Source organism: Malania oleifera, chromosome 3 (genome assembly GCF_029873635.1).
Source record: "Malania oleifera isolate guangnan ecotype guangnan chromosome 3, ASM2987363v1, whole genome shotgun sequence".
In the NCBI taxonomy this organism is placed as follows: Eukaryota; Viridiplantae; Streptophyta; class Magnoliopsida; order Santalales; family Ximeniaceae; genus Malania; species Malania oleifera.
In genome coordinates this window covers 39,069,423-39,088,536 of record NC_080419.1, presented here as the reverse complement: position 1 = coordinate 39,088,536, position 19,114 = coordinate 39,069,423, and the positions used below count along the sequence as shown (strand labels likewise).

Genomic DNA, 19,114 nt, shown 5'->3' with positions numbered 1-19,114 from the left:
TCCTGAGATTCCTGATCCACTGGGATAAAAATGTGAGTCACGAGATGCATAATGTGGATATGCTGGATGAGATCCATATGATTGTGATGATAAACCATAACCAAAGTCACCAAAACTACGAACCACACCATATGAATCTTCAGTAGAATCGCTAGGGTCACCACGAGCACTCCTTCTCCTGGGTTGTGAAGATTGGTTCCCTGGAGGAATACCCAAGTCATAATTTTCAGGTATGTCATGTAGTCCATAAGGATCAGAAGGATATATATCCCTTCCAAATGATGTCCCTGTATCATATCCATAATTATATTCTACACCGCCGCCTCCACCACCACCACTGCCACCCCCCCCAACCCCAGCTCCAGCACCACTATTACCATCATCATCACTTGGTAGGCTCAAACCAAGATTGTCATCACTTTGTGTGCGTTCAGGACTTGAACTTGAATCATCATGCGCGTTTATTGGTGGTTGATCACCTCCTTCTGTAGTACCACCAACCTCTTCATTTAACCAATTTGAATTGTGCTGACCGTCGAGTAGTGGTGTCTCTCTCTCCTCTAACCATTGACTTAAAGGATCATCTTCTTCGAAAATGTAGTCCAAATTGATAGGATTGAAACCCTCTTCAATTTCTCGTTGGTTTCTTCTCATTGTACGTCTTAACTTTAACCTCATGTTGTAATGTACGAAAACAAGTTTTTGTAGTCTCATGTACTTTAATCTATTTCTTGTTTTCGTATGGATGAGGCTAAAGGTGCTCCAATTACGCTCACAGTTCGAAGCTGATGTGGTCTGGCTAAGAACTCTAATTGCTATTCTTTGGAGCTCAGGAGCACACAAGCCATAATGAATCCACCATTCAGCTGCATGAATAATTAAAAAGAGTTTTATGTTAGTATAGCGTATTTCAAAAGTCAAATTTGAACACAAAGAGAGAAAATAGAGTAATTCTCTATTATTTAGCTATATAGCCATATTTACCAGGATTTGTTTGTTTTACTGCCCTTTGAGCCAACGGGGTTCCAAAAGTCTCCTGCCTATCTCGATATAGCAACAACTAAAAAAGGATGATTGTGAAATATAATTAATTAATTAGATATATTAATAATTATTCTTAAAAGTATTATTAAATACTAGAACAATTCATTATTCAATTTAATGGAACCAATACTTACTTGATTAATAGCCCGAATTTGAGTATCTATATCGGGTACCAACTTGGTTATCACTTTTTTAACTCCATCCATGACTTCTCTAGCAACTTCAGGAGAGGGTGGGGCACCATAAAGAAATTGTGGGTTCAAAAAATACCCTACAATTAAATTTAGAAACATATTAATCAATAGTTTTCTAATGCAACTATGCATAATTTAAAAGTTAAAATAATAAGAAATTGTATTTGATTTACACTTACCAGCAGCGTGCAAATCTTGGTGCAACTGAAAACTCCATCGGTTGTCAATAATTTTCCAATAGTCTTTGTAAAACCGGCAATCTTTTTGAATGGCCAACTTCGCCCTATCAATTGCCTCGTATATGAAGCCCATGGTTGGTTTTTCATCACCATCAACCAATTTAAGAACTTTCACCAAGGGTTCTTGCACTTTAATTATATCAGAGGCCTTTTGCCAAAACTCTTTGCCTAAGATAATTTTCTTTGAATCATATGCTGGGTCTGATTTTGCCATTCCAAACCTTGAGTTTTTCCAAGCATCAGATGTAAACATTTCCCTTAGTGCTTGTTTATGCCTGACAATAGTCTCCAAAGCAATGAAATTTGTGGCAAATCGAGTGATGGCAGGGCGAAGTAACTCTCTATTATTTGTGAATTTCTTCATGAAATTCACTGTCCATGTGTGGTTGTAAATAAATGAGGTTATTGTTCTTGCATCTTCTAAGACCTTCTTCACGTTACTTTTCTTACCAATATCTTCAAGAATAAGGTCTATGCAATGAGCTGCACATGCTGTCCAATAGAGATTGGGCCTCTTCTGCATTAATAATTTTCCTCCTGCCTTCATTGCAGCTTCATTATCAGTCACTACTTGGACAACATTCTCCTCTCCAATTTCTTCAACCACCTCATCCATTAATCTGAAATGAAATTATAAATTCAATAATTACTACTATTTAATTAAAAACATGCAAGTCCATAATACTATTTGCATATACAATTAAAATTAGAAAATTACCTGAAATAATATTCAGCTGTTCTGCTTGGCACATCAGAGGCATCAACTGATTTATGAAACACGGTGCCTCTATCGCAATAAACTAAAAAGTTTATAATGTGTTTTCTAGTTGGTCCTGACCAACCATCACACATAAGTGTTACACCTCTTTCCTTCCAAATTCCAGCAAAAGAAGCTATATAATTTTTCATTTCTTGATACTCTTGCTCCAAATAAATTTCAGATATCTCATAGGGTGATGGACCCTTCACCCCCTTTCCAACCTCTGCAGCAATACCAAGCATAGGCTGCATAAATGGAGAGTCAGCTACATTCGCTGGAATCCGATTATAAATTAGGAATTTTCCAACCGCTTTTCCTAATTTACTTCTTAAACCTTTCAGTAACTTTGTGTTGAGTTTTGGTTGTTTCGCACTCTTGCTTCTTTCTAAAATAGGATCCATTGCCTTTAGTCTAGCTTCAGGGGCATCAGGATTGATCCATTGTCGTCCACTACCTCCAGCTTCTCGACCACTATAAGATCGAGCTCCTGCTCTATTGAAACCACTGGTAGCACCACTGCCAGAGCCACCTCCCTCTTCATAAATATTACCCCTTCCAGTTGTTCTTGCTCGAAATCTTTGTCTCTCTTCCCATTGTTGTTGTGATCGCATGCTTTCTTGTCGAGCAAATCTCATACTTTCTTCTTCCAAGTCTTCTTCATCGCTCAAATTTTCAAAATCTCCTCTAATTTGGGCTTCTGCTTCTTCTTGCCTTTTTTGTTTATCTCTTTTCTTCTCAGCATACTGTTGTAGATGTTTCATCATTTGTTCTCTTACTTGTGTGGTCACATTTGAGCATCAAGCTACTTGACCCTTTTTATGTGCCAAGTGTTGTTTCAAGCGTGTAATGCCCCCTTTGATTATCTTCCCACATAACTTACACATAATAACATGTCTATTATTGTCTACCGCAGTACCAAAATGCCATCCAATATCTTCACTAGGTAAGTTTTCATTTCCTCTATCACGTGACATATTGATAGACTTAATTTGATGATCTCTACACAAAATATAAAGAAAATACAAAGTTACAACCTTCCTACAATGACAGGAATAATATAATTAGTAATTTAGTAAATATTAAATAATAAGTACTAAATAGTCCTAATTTTAAATACTTATTACGTAAAAATAAGTATAATATTTGATTAAAAATAATAAGTAATGTTTATTATTTTTATATATAAATAAACAAAATTATAAAATATTAGATATTTTATTACAAAAAAAATATATTCCTTTATCTTTAAAAAGATATTTTCATTATTTTTTATAGCTTGATTTTATTTTCATTTATAACTATAAGAAATTAACAGGTGAAAAAGATTTTTGCTCTACTTTCATATACATCATAGCATCACAAATAGAGATCCATACATTACAAATTGACTATTTAATTTTTTAAACATTTTCTCAGTATATGGATTAAAATATTAGATATTTTATTACAAAAAAATATATTCCTTTATCTTTAAAAAGGTATTTTCATTATTCTTTTAACTTGATTTTATTTTTATTTATAACTAGAAGAAATTAACATTGTAATTTTAAAGGTGGAAAAAACTTGCTCTACTTTTATATACATCACAGCATCACTAATAGAGATCCATACAGTATAAATTTTCTATTTAATTTTTTAAGCATTTTCTCAATTTATGGATTAAAATAAAATTTTTCTACAAATTCCAGTAGTAAACTAGTAATTAGCAAAAATCTGAATTATTAATATATTAACTATTAGGTTAAAATGTTTTTTATTAAGTTATCAATTTTTACTTTATTTGATAACTGAAAAACAAAAAATAGATCATGTAACGATTTATTTTACCTAATTTTAAATTTAATGTCAAAATGATATTTTAAAACTTAAAAAATATTTATAAATAGGAAATATGTGATAAAACTAAATTTTCCTAATTACCTTTCAAAAATATAAGACAATTAAAATATTTATAAATTAAGAAAATTTTATTTTACATAATTATTACTATTTTTTGATTTTTTACTCTATTAAATTACTCTTTTTTTAATTCAATTTAACAAACATAATTTACAACAAATTATAATTAAAAAAAAAACATAATAAAAAGTTTAAGATGTGGGAGATTTCTGATCTTTGAAAAGAAAAAAAAAACAAGAGCTGCATCTATAGGCAAGGCATAAGACTAGAAAAGAGTATTTTTTGTACTAATGTTGTATCTTGGAAGTCTGTAACCATAATACTATTAGTCTATTTCTAACGGTGTCAGCTTTCAAAAAATGTTAATGCGATACCATATAAATGAAATTGATATTGTATATGAATATAATAATTTACAACAAAAAAAATTGCTGTTAGGGGAAATAATTATGCAAAATGTTGTTTTACTCACAAATATAAAATAGCATAGAAATAGAACATGAGAAATTGTCCACTCCATATTTTTGGAATGCCATGTCATAGTCATTTATTTTAAAATAATATATATTTTATATGCAATGAAACCAAAAGGAAAGAAAGAATACGTAAAGAATGAATAAAAGTATGTTAATCAAAACAGAATATGACATGCTTAAATTGTTTAGGAACCAATTTGCATATTAAATGAATCTGAAATTTTAAAGCTTTTTACTCTATTAAATTACTCTTTTTTTTTTTTTAATTCAATTTAACAAACGTTACTTACAATAAATTATAATTAAAAAAAAAAACATAATAAAATATTTAAGATGTGGTTGTGGGTGTTGAGTGTTATTGAAATAAAGCTTATCTCATACGCGAGATGAGCAGAGGGCAGAGAGTCTGAGACTCTGAGTGAGACCGAGAGAGGGGAGGCGACTCAGAGGATGGAGGAGCCTCGAAGCCTCGAAGCTTCGTGCGACGACTGGCGGAGGGCTGGCTGGTGGCGGCGAGTGCGACGACTGGCGGTGGCGGATGAAGCTGCCTTCGGCCACTCTCAAGCTTCGAAGAACTTTGTTAGGTTCAGGATTCAGGAAACGAAGGCTGCGAAGATGAGTAACTCAGGCTTCGAAGGAGTGAAGGCGTGAAGCCTTCTTATAGCTTCAGCGGCTCGGCCAACAAAACTGCAAGTAAGTATTTTTGTTCTTTGAATGTTAGATTTAGGTAGATTGAATGGTAGATGGGTGCTTGGGACTCGGGAAAGGGGGAAAGGAACGCTGCGCAGCAGAAAGCAGATTCTGCAAGTTGTCGGTATGTAACGGTCCGTAACGGACTGTTACGGAGTGTAATGTAGGGGTAACGGCTGTTACGGACCGTTACGGAGACGTAACGGCCGTTACGGCTGTGAATTTTTTCCGAACCGCATTATCGGCCCGGATCGGTTTCGGAGCCCTTGATTTACGTTACGTATCGGCCGTTACGTTACGTAACGGCCGTTATTTAAAACCATGGGTAAAACAACTGATCTTTGAAGGCTGGGTATTAAAGATCTGACCGGCTGTGGGCAGTCTTGCTTGGGAAGCGGTTATGGATATTCGTGGTGGAAAAAGGAACAGCTGTGGAGGGGGTGAGTGTTTGGGCTAAATATGGGAGGGACTACAGTGGGTGGAACTGTGAATAACTAAAGAGAGTAGGGAACTGTATGGGTTTGGGTTGTGGAAACATATGAGGAAAGGCCGGGAATGTTTTTTTGACAACTATGTCAAAAATGTTGACAGGATGAGGAAGCTAGTTTAAAGCCTATGGAAGGTGTTAATGTGACGAAAAAGGAGGAAACACAGGCTGGTAGTTTTGATAAACAAACCAACATTTTACAGGAAATGAGGGAGCTCAAGCACCGAATACTTCCTCAATTGAAAATCAAGTTATAGTGGACGAAGCTTTTTGTGCATTTCCTTTCCTTTGAAGATATGAGTGGGTTTACAACGACAGCAAGGCTGTGCCACTGATACCTATGAATAGTTGCAACAAATATAAGGCTTTTGACAATGAGCAACAAGAAATTGACAAAGTAAGTAGTTGCTGCTACCATAGCCAAATAAAAAATGAGACAGCAACAAAAGTTTTGGAAGCAATGACAACTGTTATTGTACAGGAAATTAAATTTAAAAATAATACTCATTTCCGATTTGTGGTGATGTGGAAAGGAAAGCCCAACCATTGTAACTCTTGGATAGGCAAATAGGAGCTTATATGGAGTGACACCAAGATGTGTAACCATGAGATGGCAGCTTGCACAATGGTGAGTTTCTTCTAACAAGAGGGTAATGATGCAGTGCTGGTGCAAGAGTGACGCATGGTTAATATTCTTAGTTGCTATAATATTTATTAGTTATTATCTAGGTATCATTACTAGGGTTTAGTCAAAGTGTGTTATTTCCTAAGTCCAGCTTTGTTTTCAGAGTTCATTAATGAGGTTTTCAAAGTCTAAGAGAAGTTGGAAACAGCCATGGTCAACAATAGTCATTCCTCAAGTCACAATAGTCAACAGCTGTAGAGACAGCTGCGCAAGTCTCTTGGGCTAGATAATGAGGGGGCAATACAGAATTTTCCTTTTATTTGCTTGCCAATTTTGACTTGTTCAGAATTTCGTGAGAATCTGGAAGTGTGGGTTGGGGATTTACCAGTTGTTCCTTCACCCTCCACTGCTGCATTTCGCACTAGAGGGCCTCTCTTTTGCCGCTATATTTCCACGTAATTATGCCTAATCTGTCAGATTAGAAATCTGACAGATCATAAAGTGTGTTTCTACCACACATGCTGCATCAAATTGATATTTAGAGCTTATGCTGAGTGATGATCTCTCTTAGCCACTATATCCCCCTCTAATCATCACTAACATGTCAGATTTCTAATCTCACAGATCCTATAGTGTGTTCGACCATGCACGCTACATCAGCTACAGACTCAATTGACAAAAAAAGGTTGTTTTATTATTTTGTAAACTAGGCATGCTATTAAAGAAAAATTGTTTATGTAAGTAGGCTTCAAGTTGCACAGTTCTTTGAGATTGCACCCATTCGACTTACTGTTGCATGGGGTCTAAGTCGAAATACACCAAATTTAGGCTGTTCTTTCAAAAAATTTTTAAAGAAAAAGAGAGAAGGAAATCCAATTGGGGAGGAAATCTGATGTAGTGAAAATTTGAATTGTTTTTTTTTTTGTTTTTGTTTTATTAGTACTCTAATGCTATGTTTGACTTGCTATTGTAATAATTATGATTATAATTGAGTAATTGTAAAAAATTGACTTAATAAAATAAAAAGCTTTCAAATGTGTTATGCATGGGACCCTTAGCTCGCACTAAACATAGGTCCATAACTACCTTAAGGGGGTGTTTGATTCACAACATCTTCCACATTCTTGGGAATGTGATGTTTATGACATTTCATTCCTATAATTGTTGTGGGGGTTGGAATTTGACGTGGTGGTAATTTCTTATTCCTGGGAACGAAGGATTCTTACAAAATATGAGAATCTCATTCCATGCTCAGCACCCATGGGTAAGTTCCATAGTAATTCATTCCCTTGGTTATCCTATTCTTGAGACTAAATTGTCCCCATATAAGGCCCCCATAATTTTGTATTATTAAATCCAAATAAAATATTAGAACAAAAAATAAAAATCTATAAAAGAAAAAAGTAATATTATTTGTGTTAATAATATAAAATAATGGTTGAAATTTTGAGATCATATTGCCACCATTATTTTAGTTAATTGTATTATCATGTGTTGATTCTTTTTCTAAATTTATGATTGAAAATTTTAGGACATGGATTTAATTTGGTACTCTTTATTTTTTTATTTTTATTTTTTATTTTTTTAACGATTTTTGTGCTAAAAATACAAATATTCTTGATTTATTATTCATATACAGGTTGTTGGAATTTGTGTAATCCCAAGAGAGGGGGGGTTGAATTAGAGATTTAAAAATTCTAGGTCAATTAGTAGCAGCTGTATAACCCAACCTAAGGTCTTTTCAAAACAAATCCAATTACAACCGATTCAAGTTAAGCAAATAAAGCAGTTCCAATATTACACAAGCAATTACAAAGTTGTAGTTAAATATCCGTGCAATGAATTTAACGGATTGAAAATAAACAAGCAAGCACCTGAATGTAAAGACAGTAAAGGCACAATGACGCACGATATGTTATCGAGGTTCGGCAACTGTGCCTACGTCCCTGGCTCAAGTTCACAAGCAAGAGAATTCCACTAAAGTTCACTTGCGGGTGGAGCAACACCAATTACAACACTCTTTCCTTACTGGGTAAGGGAAACCCCAGGTCAGATTAATAGGGTCCCCAACCTTTACAACCGATCCTTACGGGCTAGATTAACACCTCCTGAGACCATGCCTGGAATACAATCAATCAATATAAACTTTGTGTACAATAGAGATGCTTCTAAGTTAAGCAAATACGTACACCAATAAGTACAATACAACCAACGCACTCAAATATGATAAAGATTTAATGCTCAGTAGAGAATATGTGCAATTATCCCTTCAAAGATGTATATGAAATATGTAAGAGATATTGATCTTTGAATAACCACAATATGTATATTAATAACACTTCAAAGATCTAGTGCTTTAAAAAATTTATCTCCAAAAGGTTATTTTCAAGAGCAAGTGCAGGAGATATTAGATATTGCAAAAATAATATTTAGCAATAATCACAAAGATTAGCTCTTAAGTCTTGCAATGAGGATGCAAAAGACTCACAAGAAATTGAGATTTTCCCAACGATATTTATCAATATGAAATAATATGGGAAAAATCTTTAAGCAACTCTCAAGAGAAAATATTAAAAAAAAACTATCCAAGGTGAGAGTTTAAGCTTTTAACTACAATATGAATGAGCACACAATACAAGAATTTAATCCCTCTCAACGTTGCAAAGAATTTGCAAATTAGTAGTACAAAAAGCTACTCTCCTTTTGGGAATGATTTTTGCAAGAAAGATTCAAAGAGAGCGTATAAAATAGGCTTGGAAAATAATTTTTATAAGTAATGGAAGCACAAAAATTTGAGAGAGAATTTTCACTAATCAAAAGTTAATCTTCTTACTAATCAGGGCAAATGAAGGAGTGTATATAGTTTTTCCAAAAAATATAACCGTTGGGGATATAATGGGAATTTTGGAAAAGTTTAATGAAAATTTTAACCCTGATTAACGCGGTAAAAATGCTGGAACTCGAGAGGTTCGGTCTACCTAAGCTCGGGTCGGTCGACCATCCAAGGCAAAAATAATATTTTCAGGTTAAGTTTGGTTGACCAAGGAGTGGGACGGTCAACCTAACAATAGGCGATCTGGAACCCTTTGTGGGTTCGGTCGACCAAGGCAAAAAGGTCGGTCAGCCATTCATGAGGTTCGGTCGACCATGGCGATTTTGAACTGATAAGTCGGTCAACCAAGGGCAGTGGAAAGTCAAATTTATTAAGGCCGGTTGACTGTGGAAGATACGTTCAAATTGGGTCGGTCGATTTAGCGATGGTCAACATTTTGACTCTGGGCAAACAGTGCTTCGGTCGACCAATGGATTATAACACAAGATTGATCGGTCGATCGAGGGACTTAAAAAGTTGTTATTTTGCCCTTAGTTTGACCCAGAATATCAAACGTCGCCGAATTCCTGTTTTTGTCCTTTGAACGTATTCAAACATGTGTGAATAAGTTAGCATTTTGCTGTAAGGGTTTTGGGTCCTAATGGTCAGTCTATGGCCATTTGAGCATTAAATCCTATCATGCATGAGATGCAATTATTACATACCATAATATTATTACTGACCCAAAGAAAATATAATGCAATTACAATTGACAAATTTTGTCTTCATTCCTTTTACAATTTGTATTGCCATGCCACACACCAGGTGATGGTGAATTTCAACTCCTCATGACTTCTATTTTATCCTTACAATCCGTGCATGCAAAGTGATAATCCTGCTCACATACTCAATGCATAGGTAAGATACTTTGTATTTGTTATAATTAAAACGAGATATAACTCAAAAAGTCAACACAGGTCAAGCGTATAATAGTAATATTTTTGAAATGTGCGCTAGGATACCATATTTCTATGTTAACTGAACAATGACATGGGCATCTTGTGCATAGGAATGAGATTTTTAGGAATGTCATTGAATGGGGATATTTATGATCTCATGAATCAAATCCCACCTAAATGATAATTGGCTTAGAACTCTTTTTTCCTTGATTCAGTGGGTAGTATTTTGTAACTATCAAACTAGTCATTGAATTCGTTGATGTACTTTTATGTGTAATTCCTGTCTTGTCCTTGGGTTGCAACCCCTTTGTGCTTCTCATAATAGTCTTCTTGCTGCATTAAAAACAAAGTCAAGCTACTTTTGAACGATCTGTGGAATAATATGCAATAAAATAAGGCTAAATCTGATTTAATAAAAAAGTGTATAACTTGGATATATAATTCCTTTTTATAGCTAACATACAATTTGTTGCATATGATTTTCTTATGGAATTTGTCATTGGTTTTCAATATACTATTTTTATTGTAGTAAACAGTATCTTCTTGATGTTGATTCCTATATGTGGGGATCTGAAGGAGATTTACCAAATTTATGTTAAACATTTTCCTGCAATCTAGAGTGATATAATGGACCTGAGCTATTTAGTTGGCCGTTTTAACATGAAAATCATATGTTGTAAATTAGTCTCAAACCAATTTAGGGATCACAGAGTCCTTACTAATTTTCATCTACCAGAAAAAGTGTAAAAATTGATTACAAAATAATTTTCATGGGCCAATTGGGCCCTAATTTCTGAGTTCACCATCTCTCCTGGTTTGTCTTGAATGAGCACATTTTTAATTTCTTTTGAGTGATAGGTTGACCTCATGAGAACTGGTTTATTGATGCAGCTAAATTAAGTCTAAGCTAGATTATACATGATGGTCAAGCTCTATGGAGATAAATACCTTCTTATATCATAATAATGATTTCCACTTCTGGCCCAATTTAGGCACCATTTTTTATTTTCCGGTCTGATTCGTTGCGTCATCTGAATTCAACTTTGAGATAACTTTAACTGAATTTGTAATCAAAACAGAAATAAAACTTTTTTAATTATCTCTTATGGCATCTTAGAAAGGCCCTTCTTGTGATATGTGATGCATACAACTTGAAATGCATCATCTATGTCTTAAAGAGTCTGTCCAATACTATTATACTGCATACAAAAGTACAAATGATTTTGAGTTTGTAAAACATCATGTTTCCTCAAATTACCCTTACAAATTATTTGTACTTTCCAAATTTTATTTACATAGAAATACTCTTATATGGGCCTACCTTAGGCAATGGTGCAACTAAATTGTATGCTGTATCAATGTTTTAAAAGGCTCAATCAAGGCTCTCCTCAAGGCAAGGCAAACCTAAAATGCCTTGGGGCTCAATGCAAAATGCCAAATCCCAAAAAGGCTAATGCATTACACACTAAGGCTTAAGCATTAGCACAAATGACATGCCTTTTAAGCTTTTTTAGTTGAGGCTTATGCATTTTGTTGTGTGAATCTGAAGTTAGATTTGGCTTGAAAATTTTAACTCCGTGTTTATATAGAAAGAATTTCATAATATGAGTTGATTTCCAAAACTCTTGAACCCTCGGCCTTTCCAAAATAATTGAGAGTTGTATCTTAGATCTTGAAAATAATTTGATCTTTGTAATGTTATAGCTATCTCATGTCATGATTTGTGTAATGAATCCAAGTTAGAAATTTTTGTTTACCCAACAAGGAGTTTGCAAAATATATTTGATTTTTTTTCATTATATTGTGATTTTCTTTATTTGTAAAATATATGTAATTTATTAAATATGTGTAATTTATTTATATATTTTTATCTAAAAATAAAATTCCCAAAAGGCTTATGCCCCAATGTCTTAAGGCTTACGCCCCAATGCCTTGAGGCTGCACCTCTCCTCTTAAGGGTTGGAACGCCCTGCCTTTTGCCTTCGCCTTTTAAAACATCGTGCTGACTGCTGAATGAAAGAATATCTTCCTAGAACCAATAGCGCTGTCATTATCATCCACAATTTCATCCATTAATATTTGATAATAAGATACAAGAGTAAGACACTTTAAAAATATCAATTCAGAACATTTGTTACTAGAAATTCAGTGACTTGGATACACTAAGTCAAACAGGCAAATTAAAAATCTCATTATGACTTGATGGGAGAAAAAAAATATTATTATGAATGTATTCCCGAAGAATTCTAACATGCAATTTAAAGTCATGCTCATACAAAGATACAATGTGTTCCCATAAATTTGAATTACATGCAAAAAAAAAAAAAAAGGTTTCATCATATCTGTATCAAAATTAATGATTAACATTTATTTTATCTACATCCAACTGTGAAACAATAAAGTAATATAATAGTGTAATTCTAAACAAAGTCTCATCATCTTGCACTAATTCTTGTATTTTTTTTTTCACAGGACATGTACCTGTGTGTTATAAGTATCATATTTTAGTAGTAGCAAATAAAAATATAAAATGTTGATAGATTACATTACTTTTTTACATGTCTTTTAGTTCATGTTATTTGATTGACATATTCATTTATAAATTAAGTAGTTTAATTAGATATACTCAACATTAATAACTTGCAATAATGTGCAACGTGTGACTGTTCCAAGAAATGATGCAATTTCATTGTCATAATTTTTTTTAATTATTTCCCTATTTTTTGTTGTTAATCCGTTTTAAATAGTGAATTATTCCTTCAGATGCTTTGATAGCAAACAAGGTGGTTTTGAGATTGAATTATTCCTTCAAATTTTGTTCAGTATTGAAACTGCCCTCTGAAGTATTTGCATTCCTAATCGGTATTGGCAGGTTGAGATAAAGAACTTGAACTCGTTTTCATCAATAAACAGGGCAATTGATTTTGAGATCTCGAGGCAGGTTTCTCTGTATGGTCATGGTCAGGGTGATCAAGTTGTTCAGGAAACTCGACTCTGGGAAGAGGCTGCTCAGGTCAGAGCAACTTCTTTTATTTTTTCTCATAAATTGTGGCAAAAACTATATCTTGAGCTTACTGACTTTTCAGTTCCTTACTTTATTAACTGTTGCATACTGTGTAGAAAACAATTACAATGAGAAAAAAGGAAGGCCTTTCTGATTATCGATATTTCCCAGAGCCAGACCTTCCAGAAGTTGTTCTCACTAAAGAATATGTGGATATTATTCGGGATTTTTTACCAGAACTTCCAGAAATGAAGCGCCGACGGTATGAGAAAATGGGCCTAAGCATGCAAGACATACTTTTCCTCACCAATGATACAAGTGTAAGTTGTGTTCATTATAATCCTGAGTGTTGTTATGTATATTGCTACCTGGAATTTCTTAGCTCTCATTTTCAAGAGTTTTGGGGCAAAATAGCTGAGGAAGGAAGCTCAGATTTAATCATCAATTACTATCTCACAATGAGAGAACAGGATTTCAAAAAGTAAAAAAAATTACGTTGCTGCTTAATGGCTCAGAAAGTCTCTTATTGTTTCCTTAAAATTTTGATATAATTTCATCAATTAATTTTCCAACTGTTAAGCATAAAACTTAATTAGCGAAATCAATATTTTAAAGGCTCAATTGAGGCTTGCCTCAAGACGAGGCATGGTTAAAATGCCCTGAGGCTCGGTCTAAAATGCCAAATCCTTGAAGATCAATACATTATACACTGAGGCTTATGAATTTGTACAAAAGGATTGCCTTTTGTACTTTTTTAGTTGAGGCTAACACATTTTGGGTGTGTGAATCTCAAGTTAGATTTGGGTAGAAAATTTTAACTACATGTTTCTAGGAGAGGAATGTTGTAATGTTAGTTGATTTCTAAAACTCTTGAACCTCAACCTTTCTCAAATGATTGAGAGTTGCATCTTTGATCTTAAAAATAATTTGAACTTTGTATCTTATAGCTGTCTCGTGGCATGATTTCCGTAATGAATTCAATTTAGTATTTTTTGAATGGGCAATAAGTAAAATTGACAAATTATAATTGCTTTTTTTTTTTCATTTTTTTTTTGTAATTTTCTTAATTTTTCTTTATTTATGAAATATATGTAATTTATTTACATACTTTTATCTAAAAATAAAATTCTCAAAAGGCTTACATCTTAACCCCCAAAGGTTTACCCTTTGCCTTTTAAGAGTTACATGCCTCACCTTATGCCTTTGTCTTTTAAAACATTAAGTACAATATCTCTATAGCTGTCAGATTCATAAACCGCCAGATATTTGGTTTCAATTTCCTTCCAATAACTGTCTTTGAAGCTGCAAATTTAGACTTTTTTTTGAGCTCGACCCTGACACAGCCTGGAAGCATGGGCTGCAGATGGGCTTTTAGATCATATTCTTTGAAAATTATAAAGAGGCAAGAAAAGGTGCAAAAAAGGCTGTTAGTGAAGCTAAACGTAGATCATTTAATAATTTTTATGCTAGATTCGGTACAAAAGAAGGGGAAAGAGATGTATTTAAACTTGCTAGAGCTAGAAAAAGAGAGAGTAAGGATTTAGGTAATGTAAAATGTATAAAAAGTGAGGATGATATTGTCTTGGTTAAAGAAGAATACATAAAAGAAAGATGGCGAAGTTGCTTCAGTAATCTATTTAATGAAAACCAAGTTGAAGGTTTAAACTTTGAATTGAAAAATGAGGAAAAGACTAAAAATAAGAGATTTATTCGCAAGATCAGAGATAACGAAGTTAATTTTGCACTAAAAAAGACGAAAAATGGAAAAACTATAGGACCAAATAACATCCCAATTGAAGTTTGGAAATGCTTAGGTCATAACGGAATTATATGGTTAACTAATTTATTTATCACAATTATAAAAATTAAGAAAATGTCAAATGAATGGAGGAAAAGTATTTTAATACCTATGTACAAAAATTAAGTAAATATTCAAAATTGTAATAACTATCGTTGAATTAAACTTATGAGTCATAGAATGAAGCTGAGGGAAAAGGGTAGTGGAACAAAGATTAAGGCTAGGAACGAACGTCTCAGAAAACAAATTTGGTTTTATGTTTGGGAGATCTACTACAGAAACTATATATCTTTTAAGAAGATTAATGGAAAAGTTTAGGGAAAAGAAGAGGGACTTGCATATGGTATTTATTGACTTAGAGAAAGCATATGATAGGGTACTGAGGGAAGTTCTATGATGAGTTTTAGAGAAAAAAAAAAAAGGGTTTATGTAGTAGGTATACTGATGTTATCAAGGATATGTATGGAGTAATGACTAGTGTTAGGACTATAGGTGGAGAAACTAGAGAATTTCCAATCATAATAGGTGTACATCAAGGATTTGCCTTGAGCCCCAATCTTTTTGTTTCAGTGATGGTTGAATTGATTAGGAGTATCCAAAATGACTTTCCATTGTGTATGTTGTTTGCAAATGATATTGTTTTGATCAATGAAACTAGGGGTGGAGTAGAGTCTAAGTTAGAATTATGGAGAGAAATTTTAGAATCTAGAGGTTTTAGGATTAGTAGAAATAAGACAGAATATATGAAATATAGTTTTTGTAATAGTAGGAGGAATATTGGAGACAGTTAAACTTGATGATGAAGAAATTAGTAGCACTAGTAGATTTCGATGCCTTGGGTCTATTATGCAAGTTGAGGGAGAAATTGAAAAGGATGCAATGCATAGAGGTAAAGCAAGTTGGGTAAAATGGAGAAGTGCTTCAACTGTGCTTTGTGATCGTAGAATACTCTTAAAAATTAGAAGGGAAATTTTATAGGACGGCTGTAAGACCAACTATGTTATATGGATAAGAATGTTGGGCAACTAGAAACAAAATATCCAAAAAGTAAAAGTTGTTGAGATGAGAATGCTTAGTTGGATGAGTGGTGTAACATTAAAAGGTAAGAAATGAACATATTTGCGGTAAGTTAGGCGTAACTCTTGTAGAAGATAAGACAAGGGTGAGACCATTAGGATGGTTTGGACACTTGCAATGTAGGCCACATAGTGTACCACTGAGGAAGTGTTAGTTACTAAGAGGGGCTGTAGAAGGGGTAGTACTAGACCTAAAATAACTTGGAAAGAGATGATGAGTAAGGATTTAATATCCTTGAATTTGTTGAAAGAAATTGTCCATGGTCGCGTAAATTGGCGGAAAAGGATTCATGTAACCGACCCATCTAGTGGGACTTAAGGCTTGGTTGGTTTTTGTTGTTATGTTATTCTTTGATGTCATTGCCTCAATGAATGATCGGTACAGGTTGCAGATTTTTTTGATGCGACTGTTGGAAAGGGTGCTGATGTGAAGCTGGCTACCAATTGGATAATGGGTGATATTGCTGCCTACATGAAAAATGAAAAGGTGTCTATAAATGAGGTTAAGCTTAGCCCTCAAGAGCTGGCGGAGCTGATAGCTTCCATAAAAGGTGGTACCATTAGTGGAAAGATTGGGAAAGAGGTAAATCTTTGCTTCTGGCAAGTCCTTTTATGCTGTATTCAGGATTTTGTTATTTGCGTTGCGATATTTTATTCAATTAACAATTTAGATGTTTGAACTACCATTCTGGTGTCTAGATATGGTTAGCATATTGTTTTTGAAGTTTGATGCTTGTCCTTGTCTTATAGTTTAACCATGAAGGCATTCTCAGTTTGCATGTTCAACTATCTGATGAATATGAACAGTTGCAGCATCGCTTCCTTTTTTATTAATTTTTAAAATATTTTTTCTACAAGATCCATTCTTCTCCAATATTTCCTTTTAGTATTGGACTATGATAGCCTTTTTGACATAGATACATATGATATTTGCTATTGACATGAGAGAAATTAGGCATGGAGCATACTACCAAAAAACTACTTGGCAAACATAAGATCTTACTTTCAATTGGCTGATAGTTGTCATGTTTAATAGCTGAGCAGCCTAACATATTAGACCATAGCATGGAAGATAATTTTTCAAGTGGTTAAATCTTAAAATGTTTATTATTTATTTATGTTTAGTATCTTTGGTCATCCTACCATGCTTGTGTTTATTTTAAGTTTTTCTCCCGTTAAAACTTGCAGATACTGTTTGAGTTATTGGCCAAAGGGGGAACTGTCAAGGGATTAATTGAAGAAAAGGATTTAGTTCAGGCAAGTTATTTCATTTAGTGCTGGAGTTCTATTAGATATTACAATTTTTTATGCTCAAAGATACTTATATAGTGCTCATTACTCTTTGATTAGCGGTCTAATTGTATTTCAGATAAGTGAAAACTACAATGAATAATAAAAAAAGATGAAAGAAATTTGGCAAGAGATTTGATGCACCAATTGATGATTTTTCACGCACTTAGATTTAAGTTTAAAAGAAAATCTTTATGAAGATGTGCAAGCGAATCGAAGGTAAAAATTTAATGACAGAGATCTTATATTAGAATGTATTTCAAACTTCTATTCTGTGCAGAACACCCCGGTGGTGGGGGGGTGTGTGTCCTCTCCATGTATCCCGCATTTGAAGTGAATTTTTTTTTTCTTTTTAAGGTGGTGGGTTTTTTTTTTTGCCTTTTGATTTTTTATTTGGGGCTTTTTTTTTTTTTTTTTTGGTGGGGGGTGGGGAGGTGGGTGGGTGGTGGTGTTGGTTCTTCTACCTCCTTTAAATATTCTTTCCCCTGCAAGAACTTTTTACTTGTACCAGGGCTAGTGCACCAACAGCTTGCATGTGTTACCCTACAGTGTGCAGTAACCCAAACTTCTTTAGAGAAAAAACATGCATTTTAACATGTGTTATTTATTTACATCTTGTGTGTGTGTGTGTGTATTCAAATATATGCATATAATTCGCTTATATTCTGATTTTTCACATGGTTTAAGTGCTAAACTGAAACAGAAACTGAAAGATCAAATAAAAAAAAGTGAAACTAATTAATTTCACAAAAAATCCGAACCAAAATGAAAAATAGCTCACCATGTATGAAAGGAACTGTGGGTATGGGAGAATAAAAGAAGAGCATAGGTATGTGCATGTGTATGGGAAGAGAGCGTGAGTGACAGGATTTTGACAAAATTATACAATGAAACAAAGGGATCTAAATGGTCGTCCATTTTTCCAAATTTATTTTTAAATGGAGATTGATTGATGGAATGTTTGCTCCAATTTTTTTATTAATATTTTGGGGAAAAAGTAAGAAATTGAACAGAAAAGGGCAACTATGCAGGGATGAGAAATAGGGGTGGAAGACAGTTTTTTTGGGGGTAGAAAATGATATTTGTTCATTCTGATAAAATGGCCATCGACACTGGACAATATAACAATTATGATGCTTAGGTAGTGTCCATAGTCTATACATTTTTATTGTCTTTGTTTTGTCTTCAGCAGAAACCAATGGTGCCTTGATTGGTCGAATTGAAAAATTATGTAAGCCTGTGGTTGTAACAAATTTTTGAAGTGAATGATCTGCTATCAACTTGATAAATATGCATTTAATTTGGGGTAACATCATGAGAGACACTGGCAGCAGGTTTCATGTCAATTCAAATTTCTGGGATAGGACTGGCAATGGTTGTAATGATTTGAACATTTAGATTTTTTGGAACATTCAATGAAGGTTCTAATATTATTTGAAGACAACAGATTGTAGACCCTGCTGTGATTGGGAAAATGATAGATAAAGTGCTTGTGGAGAACCCAAAGCAGCGGCAGCAGTATCGCAATGGAAAGACAAAGCTTCAAGGATACTTTACTGGCCAGGTATTTGGCACAATTTGAAGGGGAATGTTTTTTAACAATGTAGTTCATACCCTTCTTCATACTTGAAGGGATTCTAATGGTTGTGACCAAATTCAGGTAATGAAAGAATCAAAGGGTAAGGCAAATCCAGGCCTGCTGAGCAAGATCCTTTTAGAGAAATTAAATGCTGGCAGCTGATAATTTGGAAGTTGGGTATC

The 19,114-nt window shown here is 33.8% G+C and overlaps 1 protein-coding gene across 1 annotated transcript in view; it reads left to right on the top strand.

Annotated features, from left to right (window-relative positions):
- Positions 1-19,114, top strand: part of LOC131151793 (glutamyl-tRNA(Gln) amidotransferase subunit B, chloroplastic/mitochondrial) — a 30,178-nt gene that overhangs the window by 10,480 nt on the left and 584 nt on the right. Inside the window, exons 5-10 of the mRNA XM_058103210.1 lie at positions 13,058-13,198; positions 13,306-13,509; positions 16,449-16,646; positions 17,252-17,320; positions 18,801-18,917; positions 19,014-19,104. Coding sequence (XP_057959193.1) covers positions 13,058-13,198; positions 13,306-13,509; positions 16,449-16,646; positions 17,252-17,320; positions 18,801-18,917; positions 19,014-19,094 — 810 coding nt within the window. The 3' untranslated portion in view covers positions 19,095-19,104. The remainder of the gene's footprint in view (positions 1-13,057; positions 13,199-13,305; positions 13,510-16,448; positions 16,647-17,251; positions 17,321-18,800; positions 18,918-19,013; positions 19,105-19,114) is intronic.